The sequence below is a fragment of the Barbus barbus genome, assembly GCF_936440315.1.
Source record: "Barbus barbus genome assembly, chromosome: 36".
Classification (NCBI taxonomy): Eukaryota; Metazoa; Chordata; class Actinopteri; order Cypriniformes; family Cyprinidae; genus Barbus; species Barbus barbus.
Window position 1 is genome coordinate 24,288,514 of NC_136714.1, and position 18,163 is coordinate 24,306,676.

The following is an 18,163-nucleotide window of genomic DNA, read 5'->3' on the forward strand; positions in this document are numbered from 1 at the left end:
GACAAAACGATCACATTTTCCATTTCATGCCAACTTTAAACTTGTAAAGCTGACATATGAAATAATAGTAATACAATAAAACTGCATTGAACTTTATAAAATATAAAAGTGTGTTATTGTTGAGAATCAGATTTGATAATTCAGGCTTTTATGGCTCATATAGTATTATATAGTGGGAATATGTAGGAAAAACACCTCAGTTTTATTTAGAGGCTCAAACTGAGCCAAAATGTTGTTTGCTGCAGTTGCTGATATTTATATGCACAAAAAGTAAGATGAAATTCTGATGTAATGTAAATCAATGAGATCTTTATAACAGAATACTTATATTCTAAGTATAGTTAAATAGTTATAATTAGTTAAAATTAACTTCCAGCAATTTCTGGAAGTTCAATTTAAACTAAAGTTTAAATGGGCACATACCTTATTGAATAGACACTTCTCTGATCCTTCACACCTTTATTGTCATTTATGAAAATTTTAATATGATGTACGCTTTGTATAAATATGATGATATTTGGTGACGTACACTAACATAATTTTTTACTGCCTTTAGAAAAGTGAGCCTGATCAGTTGCTGAAGGCGGCTGCCACCATCTTTGCTGTTAAGGAGGAAGAGAGAACATTGTCTTTAAACCCATTGGATGTTTTAATTGCATCTGAAGATGATGTCTGCAAAGTCTTGGGTCAGTTTACAGGTGCTGTTTTTTGCACTAATGTATTCCCTTAGTTACAGTATACAAACCTCTTAAAGTTTGTATAGAATGTGCTGTTAATCGTAAGGAAAAAAAAATTTTTAATTATTTACAAATCAAATTATTTAGCAGTTGTTTATTATAATTATTATTACTATTAATGATATTTACTTTACTTGTTTGGTGAAAAGTTTGATAAGATAGCTTAAATGTTATATTTTTGACTAAACAGCCCACTGATTTTGTTTTATGCTTGAAAACATTTATGTTGTGTTTCAATAAATACTTAAAATTCTCCTGTTCTGTCATGATTTCTTCAGTGTTTTTGCTAAGTCTTACTTAACGTTATTGCTTTGAGTTTGGTGAACTTAAACCATTGAAGGCAATGGGTTTCCTCAAACCATTGAAGTAGTTAAGACTTAGTTAGATTTGTTACCTGAATTCAAACTGCGTGGAATAAAATAAAATAAAAAATTTAATTGAATTTACTCTTATAATTGATTAGCCAACACGCACACAAAAGTCAATTGAACTCAATGTATATGAGTTTATAGTACTCATATCTTAAATGATTTAAGGCAATCTGTTTCCTCAAATGGTTTGAGTTAACATAACTTGTCGGGTTATACACTGAATATTAGGTAAACATGGACATTTAAAAATGGTTAACAAAATGCTCACAAAGCCTAAAGCTTCTGAAGCAATTAAATCACCCCATGCAATTGTACTTTTTCACTCAGAAATATTACGTTTTTTAGGACAAATCAGTTCAGCAGAACATTAGTGAAATGCTATGGAAAAATATCAGTGCGTAATTTTAAACCATACCAGGACACCACGGTACATTTCTATCACTAGGGGTGCATAAATGTTCTTTTAGAGGTACAAACATTTCTGAGTTAGGCCTACACTGCTGGAGCGACAAAGCATTTATACCTTACATTCCTGCACCTTGATTTTTCTGTGTATGTGCCACTCAGATGACAAATTCTCAACCAACTTAATGAAGTCACACCTGTAGTGTAGTAATTAAATTAACATCCCCCTCTCGTAAATTATTAAGTTTGCATAAAGTTCACAGTTTTGTAAGGAAGCACATCAACATGTTTCAGGACTTCCGTTAAAAATGCAAATGCAAATTAACACACACTTGAGGCAGCATAACCATGCAAGCGGTGTGAAGGAAAGCAAGGTGGCGTAAATCTCTTGATTTCCTATTTCCTGTCTATTACGGCCCTCTAAGCTTCTATCATATTAAGTGCACCTGGGGTCTCATCCTCTTCACCTTGCAGCCTGACACAGGTGTTAGAATAAACACGGGTTTAATTTGATTTAGTTTCATATCCTGAAAGAGGGTTTGGCTTCCAAACTCAGAACTTTTTAGACTGGAAGATTAAAACATTTAACACAAAGAAATCAACATCTCTTTGAAACACTTGGCTGTACTGCCCTCTGCTGCCCAAAATCAAATTGTCCCTCATGTAGATGCTTCATTCAAAATAACACAACAGAATAAGTGTCAGTTTAAAGGGGTTACATTAAAAATTAGAACACCTATGTATATTAAATTATTTAGGTTTCGCGCTAATATTCTTTGATGCACAAAAAGACCTTTATAAATAATGTTAATTAGTTGTGTTTGTATATACAAACAGTGCCTGCAAACATACATGAACCCGAATTTGTCCATCACATTGTTATGAAACATATTACATTAATATTGTCTATGCTTTTACTTCTCTTCACATTTATTTCCTTTGCATGCTAAGCAATTCGCTCAGGGTTAGGTCAAATCTAAATAAATACAAATGAATGAATGAATATGTCTTTATATTTTCTGTAACAGGTTGTCGGGAAACGCACTTTAATGAGTTCTACACCGGAGGCGCTGTGGCGTCATAGAAAAGCCGGAAGTGAGGCGGAAGTAAGTAAGCCATGACATCACAAAGTGAAAGTATGGCAGCGTCCCTTGAAGTGGATTTATAGTTCATCACGTTTGCTTCCTGTAACGCACTTTACCATCACACAAACTTCTACACGAATATGTGTCCAGTGCACCGTGGTCATATGATGTTTATCTTTGATTTGCAGATTGAAGCGCGCGCAGGGAATTTGGGAACGCGCAGGGAAAACGGGTGATAAATACGGGTGAGGATAATGTGGCATAAAACTCAAAACACAGCTTATGTAGTGTTAATGTTTTCTTATCATATCCTATATTTGATCAAATTAGCATTTAAATTTTAAAATGCTACGTTTTCAGTTCTTCCATACTTATTTGCATTTTATTTAACTTATATTAACGAATCCATAACTGATCTAGTTTAAAAGTTTTTAAGTAATCTGATGCCAGGAATTCCTAAAAAATAAAACCATGAGCGCTTTGAACTCACTCCACGCAGCTTTTTTTTATGTATTAAAAGGTTTTCTTAGAAAAATAAAAGTGACACAAATTAGATAATTGTTGACGTAGAAAGTGATTTAATTACTTTTTTTTATAATTTCTAAATTTTTAAATGTATTGATGTATCTCTTTTAGTTCTAAAGATTTGAATCAAAATCATGTGACACTTTTATCTTTTTTAATGCAGACAACTAGCTAGGCTATACTTTCTTATTCTAATGTACATTTTATGTAGAACATCCTCAGCAATGGCTGCAGAAGGACACCCAGACCCTGAATCCAGTGATCAGGGTTTGGAAGAAGAGCTTGTGTCTTTGAAATCACAAGCAGAGGCACTGCGACAGGAGCTGAAGACATGTAAGGATGAACTTCAGAAGTTACAGAAGCAGCTCAGCCAGAGCGAACGACTCCAGAAGACGACAGAAAGCTACAATGAAGATCTCAGACAGCAGGTGAGCCAAGTGCTCGTGGGGCACAGTTGGTTTAAGGAGCGTTTTGAGGCTCCCAGAACTTGACCAAATAAAAGACAACAAACGTGTCAACACAAGACGATTGTTGAGAACATTGTGTCTGTGTTGCTTTAGGTTGATAAACTGAGTGCAGAAATGCATGAGCGAAAGAAGAGAGAGAGGGAGAAAATAGATGCTGAGACTCAGACGGAGGAGTATACATGGACAGAGACAGGTTGGGTTTTTGTCTTTTATTTTCTTTGTTAACATTCCTGTCATTTGCAGCATTGATGTGTTAAATGTTATTTTCTTCCTGAAACAGATTACTTTAATTATTACTATGGCGGGTACTACCAGTCAGGAACGGAGACAACAGCAGAAGTGCAGGAGAATGTTGTCATAGAAACTCAAGGATATTGTGAACACGCTGAGGAGCATCACATAACAGCCGAGACGGCACCAGCCAATCCTGAACTACCAAATGAATCAAGTGATGTTCCACAAACAGAGGTATGAGAAGTGTTCCTTAAGTGTTATTTATTACTAAGAATAGATCCTGGGCATTTATTAGTGTCAGTATTAACTTAGTTTGCATGTGTTGCATTTTGAGATGAAAATCACCAGAAGGCTAAAATATGACCAATATAATCTAACATCAGGTCTAAATTATATATATATAAAAAATACAATAATGCCAAAGCGTAGCCAAAATAATCTGACATATTTCTAAAACAATAAAAGTAAAATAATCTTATTAACTAAACTTAGTAATTGCCAAAAACCTGAATTACTGCCAAAACAATTCAACTTATAGTCCAAACTCTCCACCATGGCCAAGACCAACGAGCTGCCCAAGGATGTCAGGGACAAGATTGTAGACCTACACAAGGTTGGAATGGGCTACAAGACCATCGCCAAGTAGCTTGGTGGGAAGGTGATAACAGTTGGTGCGATTATTCACAAATGGAAGAAACACAAAATAACTATCAATCTCTCTCGGTCTGGGGCTTCATGCAAGATCTCAGCTTGTGGCGTTTCAATGATCGTGAGAACAGTGAGGAATCAGCCCAGAACTACAAGGGAGGATCTTGTCAATGATCTCAAGGCAGCTGGGACCATAGTCACCAAGAAAACAATTGGTAACACACTACACCGTGAAGGACTGAAACCCTGCAGCGCCCGCAAGGTCCCCCTGCTCAAAAAAGCACATGTACAGGCCTGTCTGAAGTTTGCCAGTGATTCAGAGAAGAACTGGGTGAAAGTGTTGTGGCCAGATGAGACCAAAATCAAGCTCTTTGGCATCAACTCAACTCACCGTGTTTGGAGGAGGAGGAATGCTGCCTATGTCCTCAAGAACACCATCAAACATGGAGGTGGAAATATTATACTTTGAGGGTGTTTTTCTGCTAAGGGGACAGGACAACTGCACCGCATCAAATGGACGAAGGACGGGCCCATGTACCGTCAGGACCAGGGCTTTGAAAATGGGTCATGGATGGGTATCCCAGCATGACAATGACCCAAAAGCTGAAGGTCCGAGTTGCCAAACGTCAGACTCGAAACCTTAATGACTTGGAGAGGATCTGCAAAGAGGAGTGGGACAAAATCACTCCTGAGATGTGTGCAAACCTGGTGGCCAGCTACAAGAAACATCTGACCTCTGTGATTGCCAACAAGGGTTTTGCCACAAAGTACTAAGTCATGTTTTGCGAAGGGATCAAATACTTATTTGACAAATGAAAATCAATTTACTTATTTAAAACTTTTTGGAAATGCGTGTTCTGTCTCTCACTGTTCAAATAAATCTACCATTAAAATTATAGACTGACCATTTCTTTGTCAGTGGGCAAACGTACAAAATCAGCAGGGGATCAAATACATTTTTCCCCACCGTATATTATGGCTAAAATGATAAAAAAACATATCACAAAGAAATAAAAATGGCCAAAAAGTAGCTAAAACTATTAAAGCATATAGCCAAAACAATCCAAAGTGTAGTCAAAACAATCAATATTATGACTAAAATAATAAAACATATCACAAAGAAATAAAAATATGGACAGAAACTTGACAAAACAGCATGAAATATGGCAAAAATAATCCAGCACAATGAAAATTATAGCTGAAGCACTCGAGATTTAGACCAAATTAATATTCAAATGTATAAAATTTGGACAATATAAACCAAACAATGTCTAAAATATGGACAACATGATCCTAAAAATTTTGGCACAAATGTAGCAAAGAAAGACAAGATAAGACAAAATAATAATCCTAAATAATTTAGTCAAATTAATTTTATAACCACATAATCATAATATGGCCACAATAATCCGAACAATTCAACATATCACCAAAACAATATTAAATACAACAAAAATGATAAAATATTCAGCTGAAACAAATATGAGCAGTTTACAGCCAGTAATAAAAGTTATTATCATTTAAAGTAATAATTATTAGCCAGTTTCTTGACTGTGCAAACATGTTCTCAGGAGGCCTCTGGAGAAGGCAGCTCTATAGCAGACATGCTGAGAGCAACAGCAGAGGAAGCGTTGAACCAGACCAACTTTGTGTTTGATGAAAGTTCTGGCATGTACTACGACCACAGCACTGGATTCTACTACGACTCTGTAAGATGTTCTTCTCTTGGAATGCTTGACTACTGTTTGTGTAATCGACATGTGTAATCTTAATCGCCTGTGTTAATGTGTTTTTTCCTCTTCCCTCAGTCCAGTCAGCTGTACTATGATGCCAACACAGGCATGTACTATTACTACGACCCAGAAAGCGGAAAATACCAATTCCACTCTAGGATAGAGGTGCCTGCAGCACACCCCGAAGTGGAGCAGACGCCACAGAGGAAGACCAAAGATTGGAAAAACAGGAAGTCGGTGAAGAACACAGACAGAGCTTCCTGTCCTGATGGAGGGGTGAGATGCACATGGACAAATGTTGTCATTGAATAGTTTTGTGATCACAGAGATTTGTGTTTGTTGGTTCACACTCAACATTGTTTCCTATTTGAAGTTTAGTTTGTCAACCACCATCTTGAGTCTCAGTTTTCAGTATTTTTTCAATCCAAAATATCTTTCTGGCTTCTGGTTCTTGCTCTTGTTGAATTGAGTTTGTGTTCATGAGGGTCTGTAGAACAGTCTCAGAAAGGGGTCCGTCGAGCAGTTCTGAGCATTATGGGAAATTTGATGCCTAGTGGAGGTGATCATATGCTCTTCCTTTCGCTGTAGGTTCAGGATTTGACTTACTCATTGGCTCAGTTGAAGATAGACCATTTCAGGCGGGTTGGAGTGAGAGGTACGGTCTTTAATAGCTTTAAAGTTCTGTAGAGTTTTAGTATTTTTTTCCCTCAAATGGTCATAAGAAGCTGAAGTCAATCAGTGATTATTAATTTTGATGGTTTTAGTCACTACTAAATGCACTACTGTTCAAGATCAGTACATTATTTTTTTTTAACTTTTTTATAGAAATAATTATTCATTATGGAAACATTAAATTGATTAAAAGTGACAGTAAAGACATTTTATAATGTTTAAAAAATTATATATTAAATAAGTGCTTTTGAACTTTAGTTTCACCAAACAATCAGAAAAATTTATCAAAGTTTCTACAAAAATATTAAGCAGTGCAACCGTTGATAATAACAGCATATTAGAATAATTTCTGAAAGATCATGTGACACTAAAGACTGGCGTAGTAATGCTGAAAATTCAGTTTTGCATCACAGGTATAAATTACATTTGAAAATATATTCAAATCAAAAACCAGTTATTTAAAATTGAAAAAAATATTGTTTTCTTTTTAGTGTTTTTCATCAAATAAATGCAGATTTGTTTTGTTGTAGTTTGGAATCTTTTGAATTTTCTTCCTTTATTTTTTATCTTTAAATTGGTTTATTGTATTTGCTTTAACATTTATTGATGGCGTTTTGATTGGGGCATCATGCAGTGTCAGAGCACATGCTTGTTTCTTATCTTAAAATCTGGATTGTGCCATTCCTGTATTCCATGTCGAGCTCATCTCTACATGCTTTTTTTTGTGGCAAAAAGGACAAGAATTATAAACACATCAAACTCTGATGCAAAACTTAAACCAGATCAGTAAATTGAGGTTATAGGTGGTTGTTTTTCATGACATTTTCTTGAACTAACTCAAAACTGAGACTCAAGTGGACCTTGAATGCAAATCCAAATCTTACGTTTTCACCTTAAACCATTGAGGAGACACTTTTGGCGACATCCTGATTGGCTGAGTATTTACTCACTGACAGGACCCTAAAGAGGCGGAGCCTGAGATTGTCAGACAGCCTGAAAACCACCACCGAGGTAAGAAGGATGATTCATCATCACTTAAAAAAGGACGAAAGTCTCGGTCCCGAAGCCCGCAGCGACCCAGCAGCAAAGAACGACCCAGACGGACCAAGAGCCGAGACAGAAGCAGAGATCTCTCTACGAACAGAAAGAAAACCCGGAGATGGAGCGACTCACATTCTGATGACTCGCACAGCAAGAGTTGGAGAGAAAACGGGTCGAATTCTGATGACACCCACAGCAGAAAGAGGAAAGAGAGGAAGAGATCGTGTTCGGAGACCCCCAGAAAAAGGAAGTCACGCTCTGATAATGTGAGCGGTGAGAGCGAGCCGGAGGAGGGCGAGATCACAGAATCGGATGGAGAGAAAGAACTTTCTTCTGCATCATCATCCTCCTCGCCGGCATCTCCTGTCCGACCAGAACATGACAGTCCTGAGAGCGAAATGGAAATGCAGATGCAGGGTGAGGAGGGAAGCAAACATTGCGCCCCCTGATGGCTGTTGGTATTGGCCGTTTATAGATGCACTGTTATTTTGAATGTGCATCAGGTAAACATGCCATATTTTGCACTACTGCAGCTTTTTTTTTTGTCTATTTGTAATGTGTGTGATTTGTATTTTTCAGAAGCCTGGCCGCCGTGTGTTCGGGTAACTGTGGTTCGTTCTCCTGTGCTGCAGACGGGAACGCTCTTCATCCTCACGGCGGATACAGTCGCAACCATCGGGCGGTCGGTACAGTTCCGTGTGTAGTTCTGTTCATCTAATGCGCTGACGAGTTAACATGTTTGTGTGTATCTGTTTGCAGAGAGAAAGACATGAATCATGCCATCAGAATCCCCGAGATGGGAGTCAGCAAGGTAAAACAAACTCAAATCAAACTACGCACATTCTTGACCAAAAGGACTTTTATTATGACTTTAAACAATCTGAAGTGCTGAGATTGATGCATTTTTATGGTTAAATGTCTTGTGATAATGATCATACACTGAAACATACTCTCTAAATCCCTTGTTTATTTTAAAGAAGTATCTTAAAACATAATTTACAATGCATTTTACTCCTGTTATTTGACAAACTATGATTCAAAAGTTTTGGAGTTGCTTAGATTTTTATTTTTTTTTATCTTTTGCTCGGCAAGACTGCAGTTAAATATAGTAAAAACGGCAATATTGTTAAGTATTATTACAATTTAAAATAACTTTAATTTAAATAATTTTTGTTTTTATATGTGATTTATTCCTGTGATGCAAAGCTAAATTTTCAGCATCATTACTTCAGTCTTCAGTGTCACATGAGCGCTCTAGAAACATTTTTGTCAATGTAGTATTTTTGTGGATTAATTTTTTTAATTTTTTAATTAATTTTTCAGGCTCATTTTTTTTAGGATTCTTTTAATAGAAATGTAAAAAACACAATTTATTTTAAATAGAAAAATTATAAATGCCTTCACTGTCACTTTTAACCAATAAAATGCATCCTTGCCGAATAAAAGTATTAATATCTTAAAGAAAAAAATGACTGACCCCAAACATTTGAAAGGTATTTTATTTTAAAAAAAATAAATAGAATAGAATAATAACACCAGGAACATGTTTTAAAACGGTAAATAGGATTAATTTGATTTTAATTTTGACAGCGTTTTCACTCCTTGTTGATGTTTTTCTCTCTATCTCTGTTCGTAGTCCCATGCAGAAGTTTATTTTGACCCGGAGCTGCAGTGCTATATGCTGATAGATCAGGGAAGTCAGAATGGCACCGTCCTCAACGGGAACAGAATACTGCAGGTAACACAAACACCGCTGTTCTGTCCTAACATTCTTTCACACATATCGCAATATGAGGACATTTATCAGAATGTAAACATGTTTTCTGTGTCCCTGCAGCCCAAAGTTCGCTGTGACCCCTGCCCTCTGACCCACGGAGATGAAGTGAAAATGGGAGAAACGGTTTTGTCTTTCCACATCCACATGGGAACAGACACATGTGATGGCTGTGAACCAGGACAGATCATTGCACACCTGAGCCGCCATAAGCAAGATGACACATCCGGTATGTATATGCACCACATATTGATGACATCAAATTAGCATCTTTGTATGCTTCTGCTCACAGTAATTGAAGTGCTTTACTATTAATCAGTTGCAGCTCAATTTGTTTTGCAATGTATGCATATGTGTGTATGTTTCAGGAACTGTTCTCAGTAAAGAGGACAAGGAGCTTCAACGACAGAAAGAACTGAAGATGATGAAGGTTAAATATGGTCTTAAAGTAAGTTTTTATGTCCTGTACAAGCTCTGTTGGTGGTAAAACATGTTTTAAATCACGTAAAGTCAGATGTGTTTGTGTTGGCTTTGTAATGGTGTGTGGTCAGTGCTGCCCTCCTATGGTCAGCATGTAGAGAGTCACTCTATTCCTAGGTGATGGAAGCTACAAGTACAATATTTGACCACTAAAACAATGCTAAGACGAGCATCGCTGTTATTATGTGCATGCATTTTGTACTAAGGTTTGTTCTAAATCATTAACTAGTATTAAGCTTAATTGTTCTTGTGCTACACAGTGGTTCCCAACATTTGAAGTCAACCAGTGTTATTTTAGTATCATCGATATTAAAATATATCAGTATAAAATATATACTGATTCTGTTATGGTTTTTGTTAGCATTTTGAATGAGATTATTTAATTAAAATGTTTTAGTAATTTTGTTGTGTTTTTATTAGTTTGATTTTATTTATTTCTATATATATTTTAAGTTTACTTTTTAATAATTAACTTTTTAATTTTAGTTCAGTTAAGGTTTATTTCTAGTAATTACACTTTTTATGGTTTTAATTCATTATAATAACCATATGTCCAACATAATATTTGAAAGCAAGAAATAATACTAGAAATATGATTCAATTTCTCGGTTTTATATTATTTTTAATGTTTAAATTTACAATTGAGTCATTATTTTCATTATCTAAAATGTTAACATTACTTGAAATAAAATAAACATTAAATGAAATAACATTTAAAAATCGAATTTTTATTTTAAGTACTAAAATAACTCAAACTAAATACACTAAAGCTTAATAACAGCTATTTAGAGATGACAAAGGATTACTAGAACTTTAAATTAAATTAAAAGTATATAATATACAAAAACATTTGTATTTTCAGCACTACTAGTTGTGACTTGAAACTCTTTACTATACTTGCCTTAACAAAGACATGCGCGTGTGTGTGTGTGTGTGTGTGTGTGTTTCAGAGCAGTGATTATGAGGAGCAGAAGGCCCTGAAGAACAGCAGATATAAAGATAGAGCAGAAAACCGCCGGCAGACAGTCGGGAGCGAGGGAGCGTTTCAGCGAGACGATGCTCCTGCTTCTGTTCATGTGTACGTACACCTATTCAGTCAAACATTTACCCCTATAAAACAGATATTGCGTAACAATATGAAGTCTTATCAAGGTTAAAGATGTTTTTGCAGACTTGTGATTGTCTGTATGTGTAGTGAAATCGGAGATGAAAATAAGGGTAGACAGATGCTGGAGAAGATGGGCTGGAAACGAGGAGAAGGGCTCGGCAAGGACGGAGCTGGAATTAAGGATCCAGTAATACTGATTTCTCCTTGTTTTGTTTACACAGTGTCATGTGTGCTAGTGCGTGAGATTTACACTCACTTCCCTTTGTGTGTGCACCGTAGATTCAGCTGCATGTGCACAAGGCTCAGTCCGGTCTTGGTTCTGGAGCTGCCGTGTCGGTAGAGGATGCTTCACTCACAAAAACCAAAAACCGGCGGAACTGGGAACGTGCACGGGAACGCTTCTCTGATGCCTGCCAGGCTGACTCCTCCCATCCTGAAACTGGCCAATCACCTAAAGCCTGGGTCAAAAGTCAGGACACAGAGTGACCACTTTGAATCTGATACCAGACATGACCGTTGTCTGGCTAACTTTTCTAGTCATTTCATTGGAAGACCTTATTCTTATGAAATTTGTAAATAGACGCTAGTTTGTTTTAAAGATTGCTGGTCTGAGAGAGTGTGTATTTGTTTACAGTGAAATTCAAAACCAGAATATCTTGGACAAATAAACAATAAAAAACAGCACATGCATTCCAGTTTCTACATTTATATTAGATATGCATCAATGGTTAAGTCCATACTGGGTAAGAATGTGTACAAAAGGTTCCATCCAACAATACAGTATCTATAAAATGCATATGTTTTTACAGTCTATGGTATAATCACAACCATGCAGTCTATGATCACAACAACAACGTTTATCAGGCATCTACATTGTCAGCTGAGGAGATTACAAAGATAAAACGAGGTTTTTTTGTTGTTTTGTACAATTTGGAGTTATCTGCCAAAAACGACTGTTGGAGTTATCTGCTTTTACTATAAAACAAACTTTTAATATATATATATATATATATATTAAAAAAAACATACTTTCAATGAACTTGAAATTTTTTAAGTTATCTGTATTTAAGTTTACTTAAAACAACCCAACTGCAGTATGATTGATATTACTTGGAATGCACAATAAAAAAAAAACATTTTCTGAAAATAAATAAAAATGAAGTTATCTATTTTTGCAAATAGTATATTTATACACACACAAATATATAAATATGGTATAATTGCCGTCTGGAATATATAATGAGAAATTCAATAATTAACAAATAGCTCGTATAATAGTAAGTATTTATCAAAATTAATAAGTAATCTTTATGGAAAGGAGAATTTTTTTTTAAATTATTATTATTATTATTTTTTAGGTGAAATACGACTCTGACACGAGTTCGCGAGATTCCCCTGCTTGCGCAGTAGTGCGCGCGGACCCGGAGGCGCTAGGACCGCGCACTTGTCCGTTCTGTTCGTGTGGGTGAGAAAGTTCAGAGAAACGTCGCCTACCTAAAAACCTCAAAAACTTCCGTGACAGCCTTTGTCTATCGGGGTGATCTGGTGGAGAGAATGCTGACAAAATGTGCTTTCCGCGAGGTTTTAACTCTAAATAGGTGGGATTTCATGTAACGTTAACTGAACCTCTGAGGGTAGTTTGGACCGGGGACGGACAGAGATGAGCGCGAGCACACAGCTGCTATCCAACGGAGCGCGGAGAGAGGTGAGAGAGTCACTGAACGATTCTAAAGCTTCGGTTCCCACGTTTAAAAGTTTTTTTTTTTTTTTTTTCTAAAACACGAGGTTGTTTTTTATAGAGACATCGAAGGTTGTTTCATAACTAAGAGTTTGACGTTATACGTTTTAACTAGATTAAGTTTAAACCAGGAATAATGCGACTCCGTGTTCTGTTCATTCTGTTCTACTTGTGAAAGAATCGGGTTATAAGAAGTTTAAATGGTCAAATTATAGATTTTACCTGTTCTGCTAGAACTTTAGTCTTTCACATCACAAGCCGTCCTTTAAGCAAAACGAAATAATACAACCAAGTGTATTTTACCGTATGCGTTACTGAAATAAACAATAAAAATTACTTGAGAAGGAAGTATTTGTATAGGACCCTAGAAATATAACTTCAATGAACTTCTCCACTGTTTAGAGTAAATTGAGTCATTTGGGAAACGCGAGAAATTTGCAAATGTAGCCTACAAAAGAAAAAACATCATCTGAATAAATGAAATGTTACACATTGGCAAATCACCAGCATAAAATATGTGACTTGAAAACATTTGTTTTTGACATAAAAGTCAATGGAAAATACAAAAAAAAAAAAAAAAAAATCTGATTATCCGTTTATGACTATAAACTCATATACCTGCCATGTAGAAAATGTTTTAAAAAGCATAAGAAGTCTCATGTACAGTATGTTACTTAAACACAGATATAACTTTATATGATTGGCCCGTTCCATATATTTTTATGCACAGTTTCCTTGATTAAGGGGTGACACATCTTACCCCACTCTCCCCTGTAAGTGTAAATGCAAATTAATAATGCTTAAATGATGAGCATAAATCTTTAAGCACCATTTGAAGTAGTTGGCTTTGTTCTGTGCTTCCATAGGGTTTCCTTTGAGTCATTGCTGCCATGATTAGTAATTGAGACTTTTTTTGATGGTCTACACGAATGTTACACTGTTGCACTGAGAATTCCTGCTCTCTCTGTTACATTGTACAGGTTAAATTAGATTTGCAGTCCTCCAGCAGAGTACTGTCACGGGTGGGCTTGTGTATTGAGAGCACAAGGTCAGGTCAACAATCTGTGTAACATGCTGGACAGATTAAATCATCTTCAAGGAGAACAAGTGGAAATTTTATTTCTTTGCTGAAGATGGGATTCACACTGTGTTGAACTCTACTGGATATTGGAGATTAGGTGTTTCGTTTAAAGCAAAGATTAACAAATACCTCAGTTGATCAAAAAGCTTCCAGCTGAGTGGCTAAATTAAAATGCTCTCAGCTACAAGCCTAAAATCTTATAAAATATTCCAAAGTATAATTTTCACATGTAAGCTAATTCACATTTTGTAATTGTGGTACCTTGTAATTTCCTTTAAGAGTGGCTGATTAAAGAATGCTTAATTATGACATTGGCAGTTCATGCATAACGAATCTGCTACGAGCTTCTGTGATTCTCTAACACTGAAGAGGTGTAAAAGTGTAGCATTGCATTCTGGAAAATAAGTCACTTTTAATTGCTCTCTCTGCAGGGCCGGCTATGATCTTGACAACCTGAAGATTTCCCACTGCTTATATAAATGTTTAACCACTGTCTGTTTTCTTTACTGCCTTTGTATCTTTGATTTATACCAGGGATGATTACTATATTTATATAACATGGCATTCACATGATGTGAGATTAACGTTATCGAATACCATAGTATGTATCATGAAGACATATGATACTGACAGGGTATCAGTTGCACTTTACTGGTACTTCGTTATATAAGAGGTAGACTAATGAAGCCATGGAATATAAAAATAAAAAAGATAATTGTGACTTTTTAATCTCACAATTCAGATTTTTTTCTCACAATTCTGGGTTTGTACATCTCACAATTCTGGACTTTGTTTCCTAAGAATTGAGAGATATAAACTCACAATTATAAATATGAGATAAAAAGTCCAAATTAAGCTTCCATAGGACAGAGTGCTATGAAGATATCATGTAGCGTTTTTAATAAACAGCAAAATTGCAACACTGATCAGCATAAGTTTTCATTATATGGAAAACAGCAGCGTTGATATTTTTAATAATAAGTCAGTTTATGTTTCATTGGAAAAGTCTCAGGTTTTCGAGAGACATGAGGGTGGGTAGATTTTTCAGTTTCAGTAAATGATCTGTGGAAAGTGTGACTCCATTAGACTGACCAAAAATAATTATTGATCTACAAAAAACTTAATTTTCACAGTTTAAATCCTCTTAACTCAGAATTCTGCGCATGAACCACGTGATTTGGGTATGATAAATATATCCTGCAAAATTCAAACCATAGTAAAGCACATTCCCCATGAACAAGATTTCCAGCTGATTATGTAAATGTTTAACTGTGTATTTAGTTTATCAGAATAGTGCATCTGAGATATTATTGGCATTTCCAGGATATACAATGTCAAACTGACCCACAATGCATTATGACTATTGAACATTTTTCCTACGCATGTACTGTATAGCACGTGTGCAGAATGACTTGCAATAGTGATGAAGTTTGGCCAGAAACATTTTTCCCACCCATGCAAGAATCTGTTAAGTAAACTCCAGCATCATAAAAGGTCAGTGTAGTCCTATACAATCATATCTGGGCTTATCAGTCATTTACAGATGTTTGGAACACTTTACAGCATGGACCTGTAATATGCAAACATTTGGAAACCCAGATGTACTATCACTGATCCTGAAGTCTTGCACTGTACATTTTTATGCATTTGGCAGATGCTTTAAATGACTTATTGCATTTATATTTCATTGGTTCATGCACTCCCAGGGAATTCAATCCTATGCTCCACTGTTGAACCTGCAGAAACACTTTGTTTATTAATGTTCAAAGCATTTTTGATGCATCAAGGAGAAGGTCAATTGCATGGCCTTGTTTCGTTTTATCAGTTCATAAACATGCCCACTTGGTCCACTGACAAAAGTTAGTTCCTCTAGCATCACTGACAGCTATAAGAATGTATAACACATATTGTCTGTTTATTTTTGAGTGAAATATATAAGTATATAAACATTGTGTGAAGTACGTGTTCAGGAAGCAATGTTGTATATGCTACATTTGCTTCAAATTACACTGCTTTGCATCTTTAAAAAAATTCAGCTGGTTTGCAAAAAAAGCCTAATATTTTCTAATTTGATTAAACTGAATTTAAAAATATAATTAAATTTTTTTTAATGCACTCATCAAAATAAAGCAGTCAAAATGACTGCTTTTAACGACAAAAAGTATTTAAAATGCATTTAACTTACAATCTGCATTTTTTATTTTTCATCATTCATTTTTTCTTGTCATTGGTCATAATTCTAACCTTAAAAACTGGATTATACACAGAATAATGTCTTCAAAATCATTCATTCATGTGAAAGTGGGCTGAGAAATTAACAAATAGTTGTAACCTAGCTCAGAGAAAGATAGTAAGCCTGTCTTTGTGGCAGTTTTTCAGGTGACTAAGAGATAATAAAAGACTTATTTACCTTCAAATAGTCGTAATGCATCATATTTTGTAAGAACGTGTGACGTGCTATAGCAAAACAGTGCTATTTTTGGAATCAGCTCTAAAAAATTTGTGAGAAACAAGCATTGGATTTGATTTCATTAATGCAGGATGGTGTTATATCTACATTTATGGATCACCCTGCTGTCCAGCTATCAGCATCAATATTAGTCAATCACTAGTCTTGTTTATGCATTTTTGCATGCTTTTGAATATGAATACAGTCATTGATATCATTGTTTTTCTAGTTTAAACTCCCCATACAGCCAAAGATGAATCCACCATTATTCCAGAGTGAATTAATAGGCAGAAAGAGTGAGTGAGTGTGTGTGTGTGTGTGTTCATGGGAAGAAGGAGTCACTGATGTGCGTGTCTGTCACTGATGACGCTCGTGTGTCTTAAAGGACCATGAAGTTTGAGGCTGATTCTCACAGTCTGATGCTTTGTGACTGTTATTTAAGAGCTCCGCCGTCGTGATGAACGTACAGATAATCAATGCCGCGAGAAAATGGATCGCATCGTGCAACTTGAACCTTTAGTATCATACGCCGAGGTGTAATGAGGGTGTAATTCGTCCAAAATGTGACATGGCACAAACTCAGCGGGCTCACGGTTGGACAGCCGATGTGTCATCGATCTGATCTGATATGATCACTGATAAATAACGCGGCGAGATGGATCTCCTCCCCGTTTCTCCTTGACGCGCGCTGAAGGGAGGCAGGCGGAACTGAGCAGCGCGACCACCGGCCAATGTACCGGGGGAACGGCGGCGGTCTTGAGATCCGTTCCTCCGGGTTTTACGCAGCGAGGCGCGGGGCACGATGGGCTGCGCTCCCAGCATCCACGTCTCGCAGAGCGGGGTGATCTACTGCCGCGACTCGGATGAGTCCAACTCGCCGCACCAGACCACCACCATCTCGCAGGGCACGGCGACCACCCTGCACGGCCTCTTCATCAAGACCGACGCGGCGGAGACCATCCCCTACCAGAGCAGGCACACACGGACCAACTCCCACCGGGAGCAGAGAGAAAACTGCGGCGAACACATGTGCACGGAGGCCGAGACTCAGACCAGCAGCACCAGCGTCAAGGTATGAGGAATGGATGAATGGCAAGATGGTGGGAATCGGTTTTTAGCTCTTTATCTCACATTATTTCCACCATCTTGTCATTCATTCAGTGTTTTAGTGTTATTCCTACATGTGTGTTGTTGTGAATCATCAGCTGGATGCTTATTGCGGCCATATCCTTATTGTTTACTATTAAAGATGTGGTATTTTGTCATTCAGATGGTTACATTTAGGTTAAGTGAATGAGTTTTGTTCATTCAGAAACTTCAATCAGGTGGGAGCCCAGTAAAGGACAATGTTTGGAGGTGATTTTTAGGGGTATTATTTACCTTTATGAAGACATTTTAACAGTATAAAACCCACAGCGTTTACATTAACTATTTTAATGGAATCAACATAGAATAGGTGTGCAAAATCTTGTAGCTCAAATAGGAAAGCATGGCGCTAACAACATGGGTTCGATTCCCAGGAAATGTGAGAACTGCTTAAATGTATACATTGAATGTGATGTAAGTTGCTTTTCCAAATGTAAATAAAATGTTCTGCTTGGTTTTTAATGAGTTA

The 18,163-nt window shown here is 36.4% G+C and overlaps 1 protein-coding gene across 4 annotated transcripts; it reads left to right on the top strand.

Moving 5' to 3' along the window:
• Window positions 1-2,610: 2,610 nt before the first annotated feature.
• On the top strand, window positions 2,611-11,973 carry LOC306855666 (angiogenic factor with G patch and FHA domains 1-like). 4 transcript variants are annotated; one of them, XM_079394463.1, is made up of 16 exons: window positions 2,639-2,700; window positions 2,787-2,843; window positions 3,335-3,551; window positions 3,684-3,783; window positions 3,871-4,058; window positions 6,044-6,181; window positions 6,281-6,481; window positions 6,794-6,860; window positions 8,498-8,600; window positions 8,678-8,729; window positions 9,555-9,656; window positions 9,756-9,921; window positions 10,061-10,140; window positions 11,123-11,250; window positions 11,368-11,467; window positions 11,560-11,973. In XM_079394463.1, the coding sequence occupies exons 3-16, from the start codon at window positions 3,348-3,350 to the stop codon at window positions 11,764-11,766; spliced, it is 1,836 nt and encodes a 611-aa protein (XP_079250589.1). In that variant the 5' UTR covers window positions 2,639-2,700; window positions 2,787-2,843; window positions 3,335-3,347; the 3' UTR covers window positions 11,767-11,973. The 4 variants fall into 4 exon arrangements, with proteins under 4 accessions (XP_079250588.1, XP_079250586.1, XP_079250589.1 ...); XM_079394461.1 differs by lacking the exon at window positions 6,794-6,860 and adding an exon at window positions 7,834-8,335; XM_079394462.1 differs by having other exon boundaries at window positions 2,611-2,843.
• The last annotated feature ends 6,190 nt before the right edge of the window (window positions 11,974-18,163 follow it).

Excerpts from the sequence above, each read along its gene's own strand:
- LOC306855666 (XM_079394460.1), top strand. The coding sequence starts at position 3,348 with ATGGCTGCAGAAGGACACCCAGACCCTGAATCCAGTGATCAGGGTTTG. Across the intron at positions 9,657-9,755 it reads ACGGGAACAGAATACTGCAG|CCCAAAGTTCGCTGTGACCC; the intron begins GTAACACAAACA and ends GTGTCCCTGCAG. Across the intron at positions 11,468-11,559 it reads GAGCTGGAATTAAGGATCCA|ATTCAGCTGCATGTGCACAA; the intron begins GTAATACTGATT and ends TGTGCACCGTAG.